At 37.7% G+C, this 14,786-nt stretch overlaps 1 protein-coding gene across 1 annotated transcript; it reads left to right on the plus strand.

The window, feature by feature from the left end:
- The first annotated feature begins 3,653 nt into the window (after positions 1-3,653).
- ndufs7 (NADH:ubiquinone oxidoreductase core subunit S7) lies at positions 3,654-13,733 on the plus strand. The gene is made up of 8 exons (NM_001199912.1): positions 3,654-3,716; positions 4,362-4,398; positions 5,302-5,370; positions 5,473-5,590; positions 8,483-8,662; positions 11,321-11,367; positions 11,467-11,555; positions 13,388-13,733. The coding sequence occupies exons 1-8, from the start codon at positions 3,701-3,703 to the stop codon at positions 13,483-13,485; spliced, it is 654 nt and encodes a 217-aa protein (NP_001186841.1). The 5' UTR covers positions 3,654-3,700; the 3' UTR covers positions 13,486-13,733.
- The last annotated feature ends 1,053 nt before the right edge of the window (positions 13,734-14,786 follow it).

Consider the following 14,786-nt stretch of genomic DNA (forward strand, 5'->3'; position numbering starts at 1 on the left):
TAAATATACACCCAGAAATAGGTTTTTGTCTGCTCAAAAAATTAGCCACTGCAGCATGGTACAATTAATGATCTGCTGAAAATATTGACTCATTTGGAGACACCTCAGACTTGTTAAGTCATGTAATGTCATGTAAGTCATGACTTTTCATTTGATGTTTGACGTAATCTTAACCGAACCATGAAAAACAGGGTGAGATAAAAGTAGCTCCTCTCCTTTATAAAATACAGCCAATAGGATTTCATTTTATCACAGCTCTGCTGGTGAGAGTGGACATCAAGTGCATCAAACGAGAAGCCTCTTGAAGTGGGTGGGGCATGTTGGACACTAGAGAGCATTTGATAGGTCAGAAGATTTGAAGAGAAACTGAAGTGTGAGCCCAGTACTTTGAGCCCTTTGAATGTTTATATCCTTTAAATGCAAATTTTGTCCCCGTTTTGAACATCACACTATTTATAGATCTCCTTAAAGGAACACCCCACCTTTATTTTAAGTCTCCTTGTCACAATCACCAGCGATCATAACTCCATAGATCGCCGGATCTCACTCACCATAACTTATGGACTACAATTCCGCCATTTCTGGACTACATATTCATACATGCACTTCACCCAGACACACATGCCTCCTCATCTAGACTGATTACACTCACACCACCTGAGGATTGTCAGAGACTGATTGCACACACTAGTTAAAGCCTGGTTTATACTTCTGCGTCAAGTGACCGGCGCAACTCACGGCGCATGCAACGCGCGTGGCTGGGCATTTATACTTCTGCGCGCTGTCTCCGTTGGTCTGCATTAACACTTCCGAAACGCTAGTGGGCAGTGAGGTGTAAATGTTCCTCTGTGTCGAGTTTCTTCGCTTCTGTTTTGCTATTCTGAACACTTCCTGGATGTACAAGTGACTCAAACTCGCTCATTTTGAGGCAGGAACCAGCGGACGTGCAACAACTTTAACCATGAGGTAAACAAAGAACAAAACTTTCCATCCGGAGCTCCTTCACGGGACTCCACACTTGTAAACAATCGCTCGCGCCATTCGCGCGGCTCTCGGTCCCGCCCAGACTCGTCGGCGCTACCAAACCGACCAATCACAGAGCTTGCGCTACGCGTTGTTGCGACGTGTAGTTACAATTTTTGAGAGGTGCACGTCAGTGACGGCGACGGCCACGGCGATGGGCTATGCGTCAGCGCCGTAGCATACGCCGGTGTTTGACGCATAAGTATAAATCAGCCTTAAGGCTACACACTCACTCATTCAGTTTGCCGAGTCCTGTTTACTGTAAGTAGCACTACAACGCGGTTCCTAGTCTGGTTCTCCTGTGTACCGACCTTAGCCTTGTTAACCTCCCTGTCTGCCGCCTGCCTTATGACCTCTGGCATGTTACTTCAACTACAATTCTGGATTGTCCTCATACACCTGTTTGCACCTGTATTGACCATTGCTTGTCTGACTACGAATAAACCTGCTTTTGGATCTTACCTCAGTTGTTTGTGTCACTCCCCGACGTTACACTCCTCCTAGAGTTAAGTAGTTAACCTGAACTGAATTTGAAACTATTCTGCTAATTTCTTGTTCTGTCACTGTCACTATTAGCTTAGCATAATTCATTGAATCTTATTTGACTGTTAGCATTTTGTTCAAAAGAGTTTTGATAATTTTCTTATTTAAAACTTGAGCCCTCTGTATTTACATAGTGTAAAACATGTGGAGTGTTCCTTTAAGACTAACATACTGATAATATCTTAAAAAAAAAACTTTAAATTTATGAAATTAGGAAGCAAATTAGTATAGTGTGACCACAATTTACCCTAAATTACTGAAGAAACCTAATAATGGGAGTTCTTCATTTGTAGTCAGGATGTTGTGCTTTTTTTTCCTTCTACAACTCATGTGTGGGCTACTTCATTCCAGAACTACAGAAGATGCTGATGCAGGTACACAAGCTAGTTGGTGAAGTAGAGGAACATACATCACAGCTTTCTGTATTTGTCCCCACAGTTACCAGCACTCCCTAACATTATTCTTCCAGAACCAGAACACGGTACATAAGGGGAAACCCATGCAACAATACTCAAAGCATGGGTTTGTCCCTCAACCATTAATTATTAGACTTGTGTTCTGCTGGCATATATTGGTTGCAAAGTAGTTCATATTTATGCTGCATATTTACTAGACGCTACTATTGACCACCATGATTTTGGAAACTAGCCACCATTACAGCTTTGATTAATTAACCAAACCCATTTTGATGTGTACGACTTGACACCCTTCTTATCTCTTCTAAAATTAGACATATGTGAGGAAAACAAATACTATGGAAGTCAATGTTTGCAGATCATTCATTCATTTTCCTTCGGCTTAGTCTCTTATTTATCAGGGGTCGCCACAGTGGAATAACCCGCCATGGTTGCAGTTTTTCAGCATTTTCAAAAGAAAGGTTTGGAACAAATGGTGGTGGAATAAATGGCATGTAGTACATTTTAAAGGGTGAGGGTTGGGGTATTAAGGTGTAGGGTTTGACTTGAAATACATGTTTAGTGCTTGAAAAAAAATAATCCCTGTTTATAGTGTGGGATTTTCTAATATCCAACAAAGTCTATTCTCTTCATTTCATTTCTGTTGCGTTTGGTTTCTTTTTACTAATTAGAGTTTTCTACAGTACACCACTGACATATCTATGTATGTTTACACAAACTAAGCTCTTACGTTTCACTGCGATGTGCTGAATGTCAAGAGCATGTTTGTAAAATCTGTTTGTCTTAATACTGAACATTGTTATTAACACTATGGACACTAAACATGTCATTATTGAGCCAGAAACTGAACGACATAACATTTTATGCCTAGCGGACTAATAATTCATTTATTCATTTTCTTTTCGGCTTAGTCCCTTTATTAATCTGGGGTCGCCACAGCAGAATGAACCGCCAACTTATCCAGCATATGTTTTACACGGCGGATGCCCTCACAGCCGCAATCCATCACTGGGAAACATTCATACAAACTCGCTCACACAAACACACACTACTGTCAATTTTAGCCTACCCAGTTCACCTAGCATACCACACATTTTGTGGGGGAAACTGGAGCACATGGAGGAAGCCCTTGCAAACACGGGGAGAACATGCAAACTCCACACAGAAATGCCAACTGACCCAGCCGAGACTAATAAAATTAAGTTTAACCTTGTATAACTTTATTATAAATATTATTAAAATAGGGTAAAGCAACATAACAATATCTGTTGTCTTGACTTTTTAATCACTATATTTTTTACAGTGTAAGAAATGCCACTACACATCAGCGTAATCACTGAAACTGGATTTCATACATTTAACTGCTATGCTAGTGTAGTAGTATTTGAAACTATTACACTGTTACTACAATAGAACCATGTTTAAAACCAATGCTAGCATTATGAAATAGACATCTTTGTCTGTAGACTTTTCATTTGCAATTTTTATTTCAGAACTTTTGTGGACATTTGTAGGTTGTAGGCTATGTTAATAAATGTGATACGTGTTTTATGTATCACGGCCAAATATTTTTTATTTATTTATACAAATATTGTTTTGTTTTTTTGTTCGAATGTTAAAAAATTTATTTGACCGAAGACTGGGACTTTAACGTTATCGAAGGACTTTTATATACATGGAGGAAGTCGGGTCACGACGGAAGTGGATGATATGGAAAAATGGCGGCGCTGATGGGTAAGTGAACCAGCTTGGTCTCAAATTATTTAAAATCTCCTGATTACTCAAAATCTCTATTACTGCATAATATTTAGATAGAATCAATTATATATAACTAAAGTACATTGCGTCTTACGATGTTATATGCATTTATCTGTGCTATGAAGGACTTCAGCCGCTGACCTTGTTATTCAACATGACGAAACTAAGACTGACTGACAGATACAAACAACTCCGATTATTTGCAGAACAAAGTTGAGCAGAGACATGTTTTACTAGTTATACCTTTAACTATAAAGACTCGTACAGACGGAGGATGCTCAGTGTTTTTCAGTAAATCACTGTCACAAAGCACTTATAATCCATAATGACGCAGTAAACGGTTCTAGAATTGAAATAATGCAAATATTTCTGTGTAAAGTTAATAAAAAAAAATCTTTATCAACACACTGAGCTGCGATTTTTTCGTATTTATATTTCAATGTTTGTTCTGTTGTTATTGTTTACATTTTTAAGGCAGATTTGTATGGTTTGTTTCTGCCGTTGAATTATGATTTTAATTATACAGACTTTTTTTGTTAAATTGATCGAGACAAAACTGTGTTAAAGGTAGACATTTATCAAAAAAATCTAAACTAATGCTTAAATTCTGTTTTATTTCAGTTCCCCGCCTTCCAGCACTTGGCTCTTTTAATTTAAGGTAAGATTTGTATTGTATTTGAACTGTCTATCATGAAAATGTCTATTAGATCTATTATAGTGACTCCATCCATCCATCCATCCATCCTTCCATTGACCCGGGCTTTGCCCAAAAGACAATAAGATGATGTACAAGAGGCATCATTGTGGGAAAAATGTGTGTTTTGTGTGTGTGTGTRTATATATATATATATATATATATATATATATATATATATATATATATATATATATATATATATATATTCCCAGTTGAAGTCAGAATTATTAGCCCCCCTTTAATTTTTTTTTCATTTTTAGATATTTCCCAAATGCTGTTTAACAGAGCAAGAACATTTTTTTTACAGTATTTCCTATAATTTTTTTTTTTCTGGAGAAAGTTAAAAAGTTTTTAAAGAAAAGAATGCATACAGTACAAAGTCCAGCAAGTCCACACAAAATGTAAAACGTTCATAGTTTTTTGGATGACACTTTTTTCAGGGGATGGAATAGGTTGAATGTGTTGTCATACTTGGTTTTCACAAACCATTGACATCCTTTACAGATCATTTTAATCTGCTCCTCTTTATGCTTCAGATAGTCAAATAACTTCCGCTCCATGGAAAATAAGCATTTTTAATGCTCCACTGTAATTCCTATGTCACAAACCTCTATCAACATTTTTAATACAATTCATTATTTTAAAAATTATGACTTGAGAATCTGATTTTACCTCGTTGCTGCACTCCATTTTCTCTGTCTCACTCATTGTGAGTTCAGGCCACAGAGTGTTTTTAATTAGTTAAACTAGTTTTAGTGTATAGTGTCAAACTGGCACAGAAACCTTTGTGGAACAAAAAAATTTGAACTTTATACTTGTATGTTAATTACTGCATGTGTTTGAATATGTTCATTTGTGATTTAGGGCCTTTTCATCATTTTCTGCTCATAAAAAGCTTCTTCCGACAGACTGCAAAGATGAAAACTCCTCATGGTGTGTATTCATGGTTTGTTGTGGTTGAATAATGCAAATCAGAGCCAATTTTGGAAATGAAGTTGAAGTTGTTTATTGACTGAATGTACCCATTTGTCCCAGTCTGGTCCCATTCAGAGAGAAAAGCACAGCTCTGGCAGCAAAACCAGCTTCAGCCGTGAGCAGCAAGGGGGAGTACGTCATCACCAAGCTGGATGATCTGGTCAACTGGGCGCGCAGAGTATGTGACCCTGTACACACTCACCAACAAAACTCTTCTTAAATTTATTTAATGTGCAGTAGCAGTGCAAAAAATACAGTTTAAACTACATGTATATATATATATATATATATATATATATATGTATATATATATATATATATATATATATATATATATATATATATATATATATATATATATATATATATTTTTTTTTTTTTGATTTATTAAATCTATTAATTAAACAAATTTATTAATTGAATGACATATTCACAGTCTTTGATGACTTTTTATGGTTCTAATATAATATGTTATAATATATTTTTTCATTTAATATATATATATTATACCATTTTATCATTATTGTTGCTGTAATCTCCCATTTACTGATCAATTGATGACTTTCACTTTCGAGAGTTCTAGATGTGTGTAATATATCAAAATCCTGAAATGAAAACAAATAATTTTAGTTGTAAAAAACTTCATATTTTAGTGGACAGTGTGATACTTTTTGTGTATACTTTGAATATAAGGTTGTTTCAGAAAACAGCATTTATTTTTTACCAGGGTGTAACGATGCACTTTTATGTTGTCGAGACATTACAAATTGACCCTTCGCTAAGCCCCGCCCTCCTTAGTTACTGTTGCTACGCCTGTCAAGCTTTCGTGTAACTAAATGCACAAAACAAAGGGTAGGGCTAAGGGGTAAAATTGCGATTGGGCCTTAAACCTACTTTCGCTTGGCTTCGCAGCTGCACGCACAGTCACGAGAGCGAGAGAAACACGTAATAATTCACTATAATTGACTCAGAAAAACATTACTATATACTCGGAGAGGACAAAATGACTGGTCTAAACTGCCTGCAGAATATATGTACACCATTAGACATTGTCAATCAACTCATTTGCTTTTTTAAATAATTTTAATCTTGTAACTATAATTTTTAGAGATATTGTCTGTTTTTATTTCTTTTTCTGTCATTTATTTCTCATTTGCTATATTTATACATTTTTTTTTTTATTTGATCATGTTGATATATTACATAAGCTATTTTATATACATATCTAAAATGCTTTGGCATTCAAGTTTGCTTTGAACTTGAAAGAGAGAGAGAAGCAGATTATACCTGTCCAGGGCTCGAAATTAACTTTGTTTCTTGGTAGCACCGGTGCTCCCAACCTGAGAAATTTAGGAGCACCAGAAAAAATTTAGGAGCACCCACCAAAAATGAATAATATATTTGACAAGTTGTATATAAATAGATTTATTGTATTTGAAAGCAACATCAATTGAGACTAACAAAACCCAGAAACAACTATCTAACTAATGCTGTGATGGCTTTATATTTGTGCAATAATTGAATGTTGAATAATTATAAAATATTAATGATGACGATGATGACAATAATACTAATAATGAATTATATTTCTCATCATCATGCTGCCTTGAATGTGCTTTAATGTAAGTTATCTGCTATATAAAGTCCTACCGTTACTTTATGAAAAATAAATTGATGGTTTGCATCAAACACAAATGAAGCATTGCAGTAAGAAATATGTATTCTGTACTATTGTTTTTATATGCATGTCAATTTAATAAATAATAGTTCTGCTACAAAACAAACGAAATGATATAATGAATCATTCAATTCAATACTGAAAGCTGCAAAGCAGTCATCAGTAATTAAATAGAAAAATAATATACACCTCAAGAAAGAACGGACAAAAGAAAGGAAGAAAAGTCTCACTTTTAAAAGTTTTGGTTTCGGTTGGTGTCGTTTTAATGCTCAGCCTCGTTACGCGCTGAATTACATTTTTTTTGTGTTTGCGGAAAAGCATGCGAGTCAGCCGGCCCAATATGAGGGGAGGCAGAGCAGGATTCTCCCGATGACCACCGGCGCAGTACTGTTCTTTTTTTATAACCTGCATCAGTTTAAACTCAGTAAAGGCAAGCTTCTTTGGCGATGGTGTTTTAGCGGACATTTGCGCTGTTGCAGCCTGATCTCACGAGGAAACGTATGAAAAAGTTACGAATTGTGTTGGCTGAACACGCAGTGCATGCAACGCATCGAGATTCAGTGTACTTTTCACTCTTCAGCCGTTTGCATTCCCCGCTGTCACGAAAGCTCCCTCCCTGTCGACTGACAGCGGAAAGTCTTGAGTGATTGACAGCTAATATGAACCAATATAGCGGCAGGGACCGATTTTACCACGTTTTTAGAAAAAAACCAAAACAGGTCGCACTACAACCATTATATGCAGTCGCACGAATGCTCCCAATATATATTATAAGGTCGCATAGCTTAAATTTCGGGCGCATATGCGACCAAAATGGTGGCAATTTCGAGCCTTGCTGTCAGTGGGTGCACATGGCTTCTGAATAGCATTAAAGACAAAATAGTGGACTTCTTTTTTTTTATTTCAGCAGTCTTTTTTTTACCGTTAACCTATTGAAAAATGTAAAACAGTGTCATAATAAATACAATTATTGTTACAAAATGTTATTAAGTTTTGTTTGTCGCATATAGTATTAGTTAACTATTAATGTGACATGGGTAAATGATGTGTTTCAATCCGGCTACCGCATCAAGTAAATTTAAAACCTGTGGGAAGCACTGCAACTGCACTTTTTTTTTGTTTTGTTTGTTTCATTTGTCTTAGTGGTAATATTAATACTAAAAACCTTCTTCTTATTTAGGCTTGATATATTGTGATATGTATTAAATGTGACTTGAGTGTATCGGTAAACCCCTTATCTCCACTGTCACTTTTTCTGTCATTTGTTCAATGAGTATTACTGTAGAAAAATGTTAAATAGATATGTTTGATGATTTTTTTTTTTTTTTTTTGCTGTAGAATTTAAAAGAATCGATCGAATGATTCTTAATTTAATTTCTGTTTACATTTCAGAGCTCCTTATGGCCCATGACGTTTGGCCTGGCGTGCTGTGCAGTAGAGATGATGCACATGGCCGCCCCGCGCTATGACATGGATCGCTTCGGTGTCGTGTTCAGAGCCAGTCCCAGACAGGCTGATGTCATGATCGTAGCTGGGACACTCACCAATAAAATGGCTCCTGCATTGCGGAAGGTATTGGTGCCAGTTCAGTTTTAGCAAACTTCCATTTGACCAGTGGTTTTCAGTTTCGGTCCTCGCCCTGAAATTTATTAAGGGTGCACAAATATGTAGTTTCAGCATCTTTATCACAATGTGTAAATCTGCAATAGTCACATCCCAGAATCAGCAATGTCAAGTTGGAATTATGGTTGATTAATTTGTGGGGTCATCACAAAGTTTAACCCTGAAGTGTTGTGAAAGTTTTTTTAAACTGTAATGCTGTGTTCACACCAGACGCGGAACGCGTGGATAAATTGCGCTTAAATAGCTGCGTGAACATTTGAGTTTACTCGCTTCATACGCGCGTCAAACCCCGCTTCATTTGCGTGTCAAACCCCGCTTCATTTGCGTGTCAAACCCCGCTTCATTCGCGTGTCAAACCCCGCTTCATTCGCGTGTCAAACCCCGCTTCATTCGCGTGTCAAACCCCGCTTCATTCGCGTGTCAAACCCCGCTTCATTCGCGTGTCAAACCCCGCTTCATTCGCGTGTCAAACCCCGCTTCATTCGCGTGTCAAACCCCGCTTCATTCGCGTGTCAAACCCCGCTTCATTCGCGTGTCAAACCCCGCTTCATTCGCGTGTCAAACCCCGCTTCATTCGCGTGTCAAACCCCGCTTCATTCGCGTGTCAAACCCCGCTTCATTCGCGTGTCAAACCCCGCTTCATTCGCGTGTCAAACCCCGCTTCATTCGCGTGTCAAATTCACTTCAGAACAGATGCGGATTCGCGTGATGGGCAGGGCTTCTGTCTGCCCGGTTACCGTAGCTTCGTTGCTAAAATGCTAACATGGATTTTATGAAGAAAATAACAGTGTTTATGTACTTTATGAAGGGTTAAAAACAGGGTCGATGCGTTTAGGGTCGTGTCTGAGTCCACTACATCCTTTCAGAGGTGCATCCAGCTCTGTGAGCTCATAAATTCCTTCAGAAACTTAACCTGGATGACGGAGGCTTTCAACGGTGTTTCTGACTGAGCCAAGCCCAGTTTGATGACTTGTTGTCGGTGTCGCCTGGAGGATTTCGACCCGGGACACCATCAACAGGTTCTACGTCACAATCACGCCCCTACAAGAGCAAGCTTCTGATTGGTTAAGGCGCGCGAATGTCCGCTGAAGTTCAGATTTTCGAACTCGAGAGATTTGCGCGAAACGCTTGTTAAGCGCGTCAAACGTGCAAAACGCTCAATTCGCCCCACGCCTTTCGCGCACATCACGCTATTCGCACCGCACCATTCGCGCGTATCGTGCCGCAGGATGTCTATTCGCGCGTTTGCATTGACTTAACATGTAAATCATTCGCGCTTGAAGTGCATTCCGCGTCTGGTGTGAACGCAGGATTAGATTTAAGCAAAATTAAACCAAGAGGTTATACAGGTATACAAACCGAAATTAATTGTGTTTAATTATTCAATGTAGACTATACCGTGTTATTTTATATATTATTGTTGAATTTCTGTACCTCAATACTGTTAGATTCCACAGAAAAACCCGAAAACCTCCACAGATAAATCCTAATCAATGTAAAATGATTCATTGTAAAAATTCATTCCAAATAGAGTAGTTAGTCACCTTGTGAGAATTTTAAGACTTTTTAAGAATCGATTTAATCAAGTAGTTTTTACCAGATGTCGTATTGGGCATACGAGAATAACACATGGTTTTTTGCTCCAAGGTGAAAACCCTACTCAGTGTTTGTGCTGCAAAACTCCTCTTACTGTAAAACATATTTTACTGGACTGTCCTGCTTTTACTGATTCCAGAAGGACTTTTTATGAAATGAACTCTTTTAAGGGCATTTTTGACAAAGTGAAACCAGAAAAGATTTTAGAATTTTTATCATGTATTAACACAAAAAATCTTATTTAATTTATGTTTTATTTTGTTTGTTGATTTTTAAATTGTATATTTATTGTTGAAAGATTCCTGCCATGAAGCACTGGCTGACATGGCACTAAATAAAAAATACATACATGCATACATACACACGTACATACATATAGTCACCTTGTGAAATTATATTCATATTGCAATATATATCGCAGACAAACTAAATATCGCAAAGTCTGTTTTTGTTCAATATCTTGCAGCCTTAAAATGTATATAATTCTGCATTAGTCTGCAAATCAGTGCTGAAAACAGAGTAGGAATCAACAACTAGGATAAGATGTGTAAGAAACTGGTCAAACAAGAGTGTTTTAAGGACAAAAACCTGACAAACGTCTTGAAGTACAACATTGGAACAATCTCTAGCTGTAGTGACTATAATCTGAGTGTAGTAATTGACCTCAGTTCGTTAAATTACTAGAAAATAACGCACCTCCTCCAGTTTATTTACTAGCGATTCAATTGAAAGCAAGCGTTTCTTGCATTTTTTGTTGTTGTTTTTTTTTTTAGGTTACATTTTTTTTTTAGGTTTTATTGTTACAATGGCAACATTCATTTAACTACATAGTAGTATTATTTAACTATGTGTGCTTACTCTATGGTTAGGGTTAGAATGTAGTTGGGTTTAGATTTTGTGGCATGTAATTATGCATAATTAATTGTAATTACTATAGTAAATCTAAAGACACTTTAAAATAAGGTGCTGCCCTTTTCTGCTATTAATTTCTGAATGTCTTGCTAATGGCAGGTGTATGATCAAATGCCAGAGCCCAGATACGTCATTTCCATGGGAAGGTAAGAACCACGGTTCTTTCATTACCTGTTTCATGAACACACTGATCTGTTGAATGATTATTTGTTTTATTAACAGCATTGTTTCTTTCTTTCTGGTAGCTGTGCTAATGGAGGTGGCTACTATCACTACTCTTATTCGGTGGTCCGTGGTTGTGATCGCATTGTTCCAGTGGACATCTACGTCCCAGGTTTGTTTCATTTTTGTAGTCAAACCTCCACTAGTTTTTCCTCCATTTCGTGGGTCTAAATAAACCGAAAAAGAGCGCTTTTAACTTCTCCGCCAGCCTCCCGCTGGCCTGCAGCAGGTATACACACACGCACACACAAGTGAATGCTGCTCTCTCATTGGCTGTAGGCGGTCGCTGATGTTATTTTCAGTCAAAACTCAATTCACACAGCATGATTTGAATCGCCGACAGATCCAGATATTCAGCACACCGAATATCTCACAGGCATCGGCGACTCATCAGCGATTCTCTCAGATCGCGTCTTTGATAGTTCATACTGTGTGATTGACACTCACGTGCACGAGCAGCGATTTGCCTGTGATTTCAGGCATTTGTCAGCGATTTCTCCAAACCTGTCGGAGAGCCAAAATCGGGGCTAAAATCATGCAGTCTGAACTAGGCATTAGGCGCATAAGTTTTTTATGCGCATTTTCAAAATTTATGCGCATCATGGCGTTTCCATCAACTGTTTTTTTATGCGCGTTTGCAAAATAAGAAATAGCATAAAAAAGGTGGATGGAAACATAGCTAATGTCTGGTTGAATGTGACTCATTCCTAATGCTACACCATGTCTGCGCTGGATGTGAGTGGCACAGCATGACTTAAAACATCATAAAAGGCCAAAATCAGTGTTTCTGTCTGTAAACCTATGAACTCTGCACATGTACACTCAACCATGTAGTGCAGGGGTGTCAGACTCCGTTCCTCGAGGGCCACAAGTCCTGCATAGTTTAGTTCCAGCCCGCTTCAACAAATTACCCTGGAGGTTTCAAACAAGCCTAAAGGACTTGATTAGTTTGATCGGGTGTGTTTAATGTTATTTGAGTTCAGTGTCGTTCCAAATGGACCTCTAACCTTTTTCAACTTAACAGATGTTGAAACTGTTTTACAGACAATGTTTAACATTTGACAAACTATAGAAATGTCCAAACTACCAAGTGTTTACTATATGTCCAGTGTTTCCTCTAGAATTTTTTTCCAGCTGTGGCAGCAGGCCTTTTTTTTTTACACAGCTACTAACTATCTGTGGCGTTATTTCAATGACAAATGTCGTGAGCGCAGTATTACAAGTCGAGATCGCATTTATGTAATAGCCTACAGCATGTGAATCTCTGCTTGTGCGCCGATTTCCTTTGCTCGTGCACAAAACTTCTTGCACGCCCCCTCAAATATAAGCCGATTCAAGAGCGTGCAGATCTTCTTGTGCGCTCTCAAATAAACGCTGCTGAGTGCGATTTAGTGCGTTTATATAACGAGTATGTCTCCAGTATTTATTAGATTTGCTAGGAATATTTATGAATGTCTCTAATAGACCTACAGAGTTATATTAATGCGTCCTGAAGTAAAGTGAAACGGCTATACGTTGTGTTTGCTGGCCTCACGCATCACGCACCTGTCAGCCAGCCAGTCAGTCTGTCAGCACGTCACCTTAACGGGGTAAACAAATAATGCACAGCCTTACTACGGTTACAGAAAAGTTTGCGCTGTTATAATTCACTCATGTTTTAATACGTTTTGGTGCGATTATTATCCGCTTTAAAAAAATAAAACGTTTTGAATGATCAGCTGTAATGTAGCCGTGGCGGGATGAATTTTGTCGTGGCGTCCCGCCATGGAAGAATGAATGTAGCGGAAACCATGATGTCTGAGGCTTTTTGTTCAATATTGTGCAGCTCTAATAGTAATAAATATCACTGGGCCAGGTAAATTGCTCTATAGTCTCATCATGAATTTCTATAGGTACTCTGGTCTTCATCAGAATGTTAATGGGTAATATTGTCTCTCTGGCCAGGTTGTCCTCCTACAGCAGAGGCTCTGCTTTATGGAACGCTGCAGTTGCAGAGGAAGATCAAGCGGGAGAAGAGAATGAAAATTTGGTATCGCAAGTGAGCTGTGATTCTGTCTGTGTGTCTGTTCTGAAATGTATATTTAATAATGGTCATTTGTTGTGCTCGGAAGGCTGATTTCTCTGGAGCTGCTCTGGTTTGAGTCCAGCTCCTCTTTGTAGCTGCAATAAAAGACTTTCTGCTTTAACGCTGAGTGCAAGTTCTGTTTGATGCAGATGTTCTCTCTTTGTCATGCTGTAACTATTGTATTTAAAGGCAAAATGCTCTATAAGTAAGCATTTGAATGGTCAATCTTATTTATTTATTTTTTTTGTAAATAATGTATGGGGAATCCTAGATCATTTCCTTCTACTGAACCTACAATATCTTTAAAATAAAAAAAATTTGGCAAAATAACTCTAAAATAGACTTAAATATATTCAATAACAAATGTCAACAAAACCATGATTGTTATATTTGGAAAAAATGTGCAACTCACCACAGTTTTACACAGCGGATGCCCTTCCAACTGTAACCCAGTACTGGGAAACACCCATACACTCACAATTACACACATGCACTACGGCCGGTTTAGTTTATTCAACTTTAGTCGATTCAATTATACTGCATTCACTTATAGTGCATGAGTTTGGACTGTGGGGGAAACCCATGCTAACGTGGGGAGAACATGCAAACTCCACACAGAAAAGCCAACTGGCCCAGCCGAGGCTCAAACCAGCAACCTTCTTGCTGTGAGGTAACAGTGCTAACCAGGACTTGACATTAACTTTTTGGATCACCAGCCATTGTGGCTAGTAGATTTCCAACATTACTAGCCACTCGCCATTTTCACTAGCCACACTTGTTTAATTTTATATGCATACATTTGACTTTGACATGCTAAGATGACTTGATTTAGACATTGTGTTATGTTCTCATTCATTTAACTTCTTGTGTGTATTGTGTATGAGCTTGCTCAGTGTGCATGAGCAAATGGGTTGTGTCGCATTGCAATTTTCAGGGCACAAAATTAAGGATTTACCAAATTTATCTCTGACCACACCAAATAAGTATTTCTTAGCCACAATTTTAAATGTGCGAAAGCAAGGGAAATATAACTGTATAGGTGCACTCTTTAATTCAACAAAACTTTTCTTTTAAAAACATTACATTTAAAAAATAATTATTGTCAAGTATCTAAAATATGCACAGTAATCTGTTCTGGCTAAAAGTCCCAGATCACCAGTTACTACACATAAACTCGGAGTAATCTCCCAGTAAAGCAATGTTATTGTAAACAAATATAATTAAACCATATTAACAAAAAAAAAAACTGTAAGCAAAAGAAAGCCGGTGAAATATACA

This window comes from Danio rerio, chromosome 11 (assembly GCF_049306965.1).
Source record: "Danio rerio strain Tuebingen ecotype United States chromosome 11, GRCz12tu, whole genome shotgun sequence".
In the NCBI taxonomy this organism is placed as follows: Eukaryota; Metazoa; Chordata; class Actinopteri; order Cypriniformes; family Danionidae; genus Danio; species Danio rerio.

What these genes read in the sequence shown, in the direction of transcription:
- ndufs7 (NM_001199912.1), top strand. An exon ending in TGGTCAACTGGGCGCGCAGA is followed by an intron (nt 5,591 to 8,482) that starts GTATGTGACCCT and finishes TTTACATTTCAG; the next exon opens with AGCTCCTTATGGCCCATGAC. An exon ending in TACGTCATTTCCATGGGAAG is followed by an intron (nt 11,368 to 11,466) that starts GTAAGAACCACG and finishes TCTTTCTGGTAG; the next exon opens with CTGTGCTAATGGAGGTGGCT.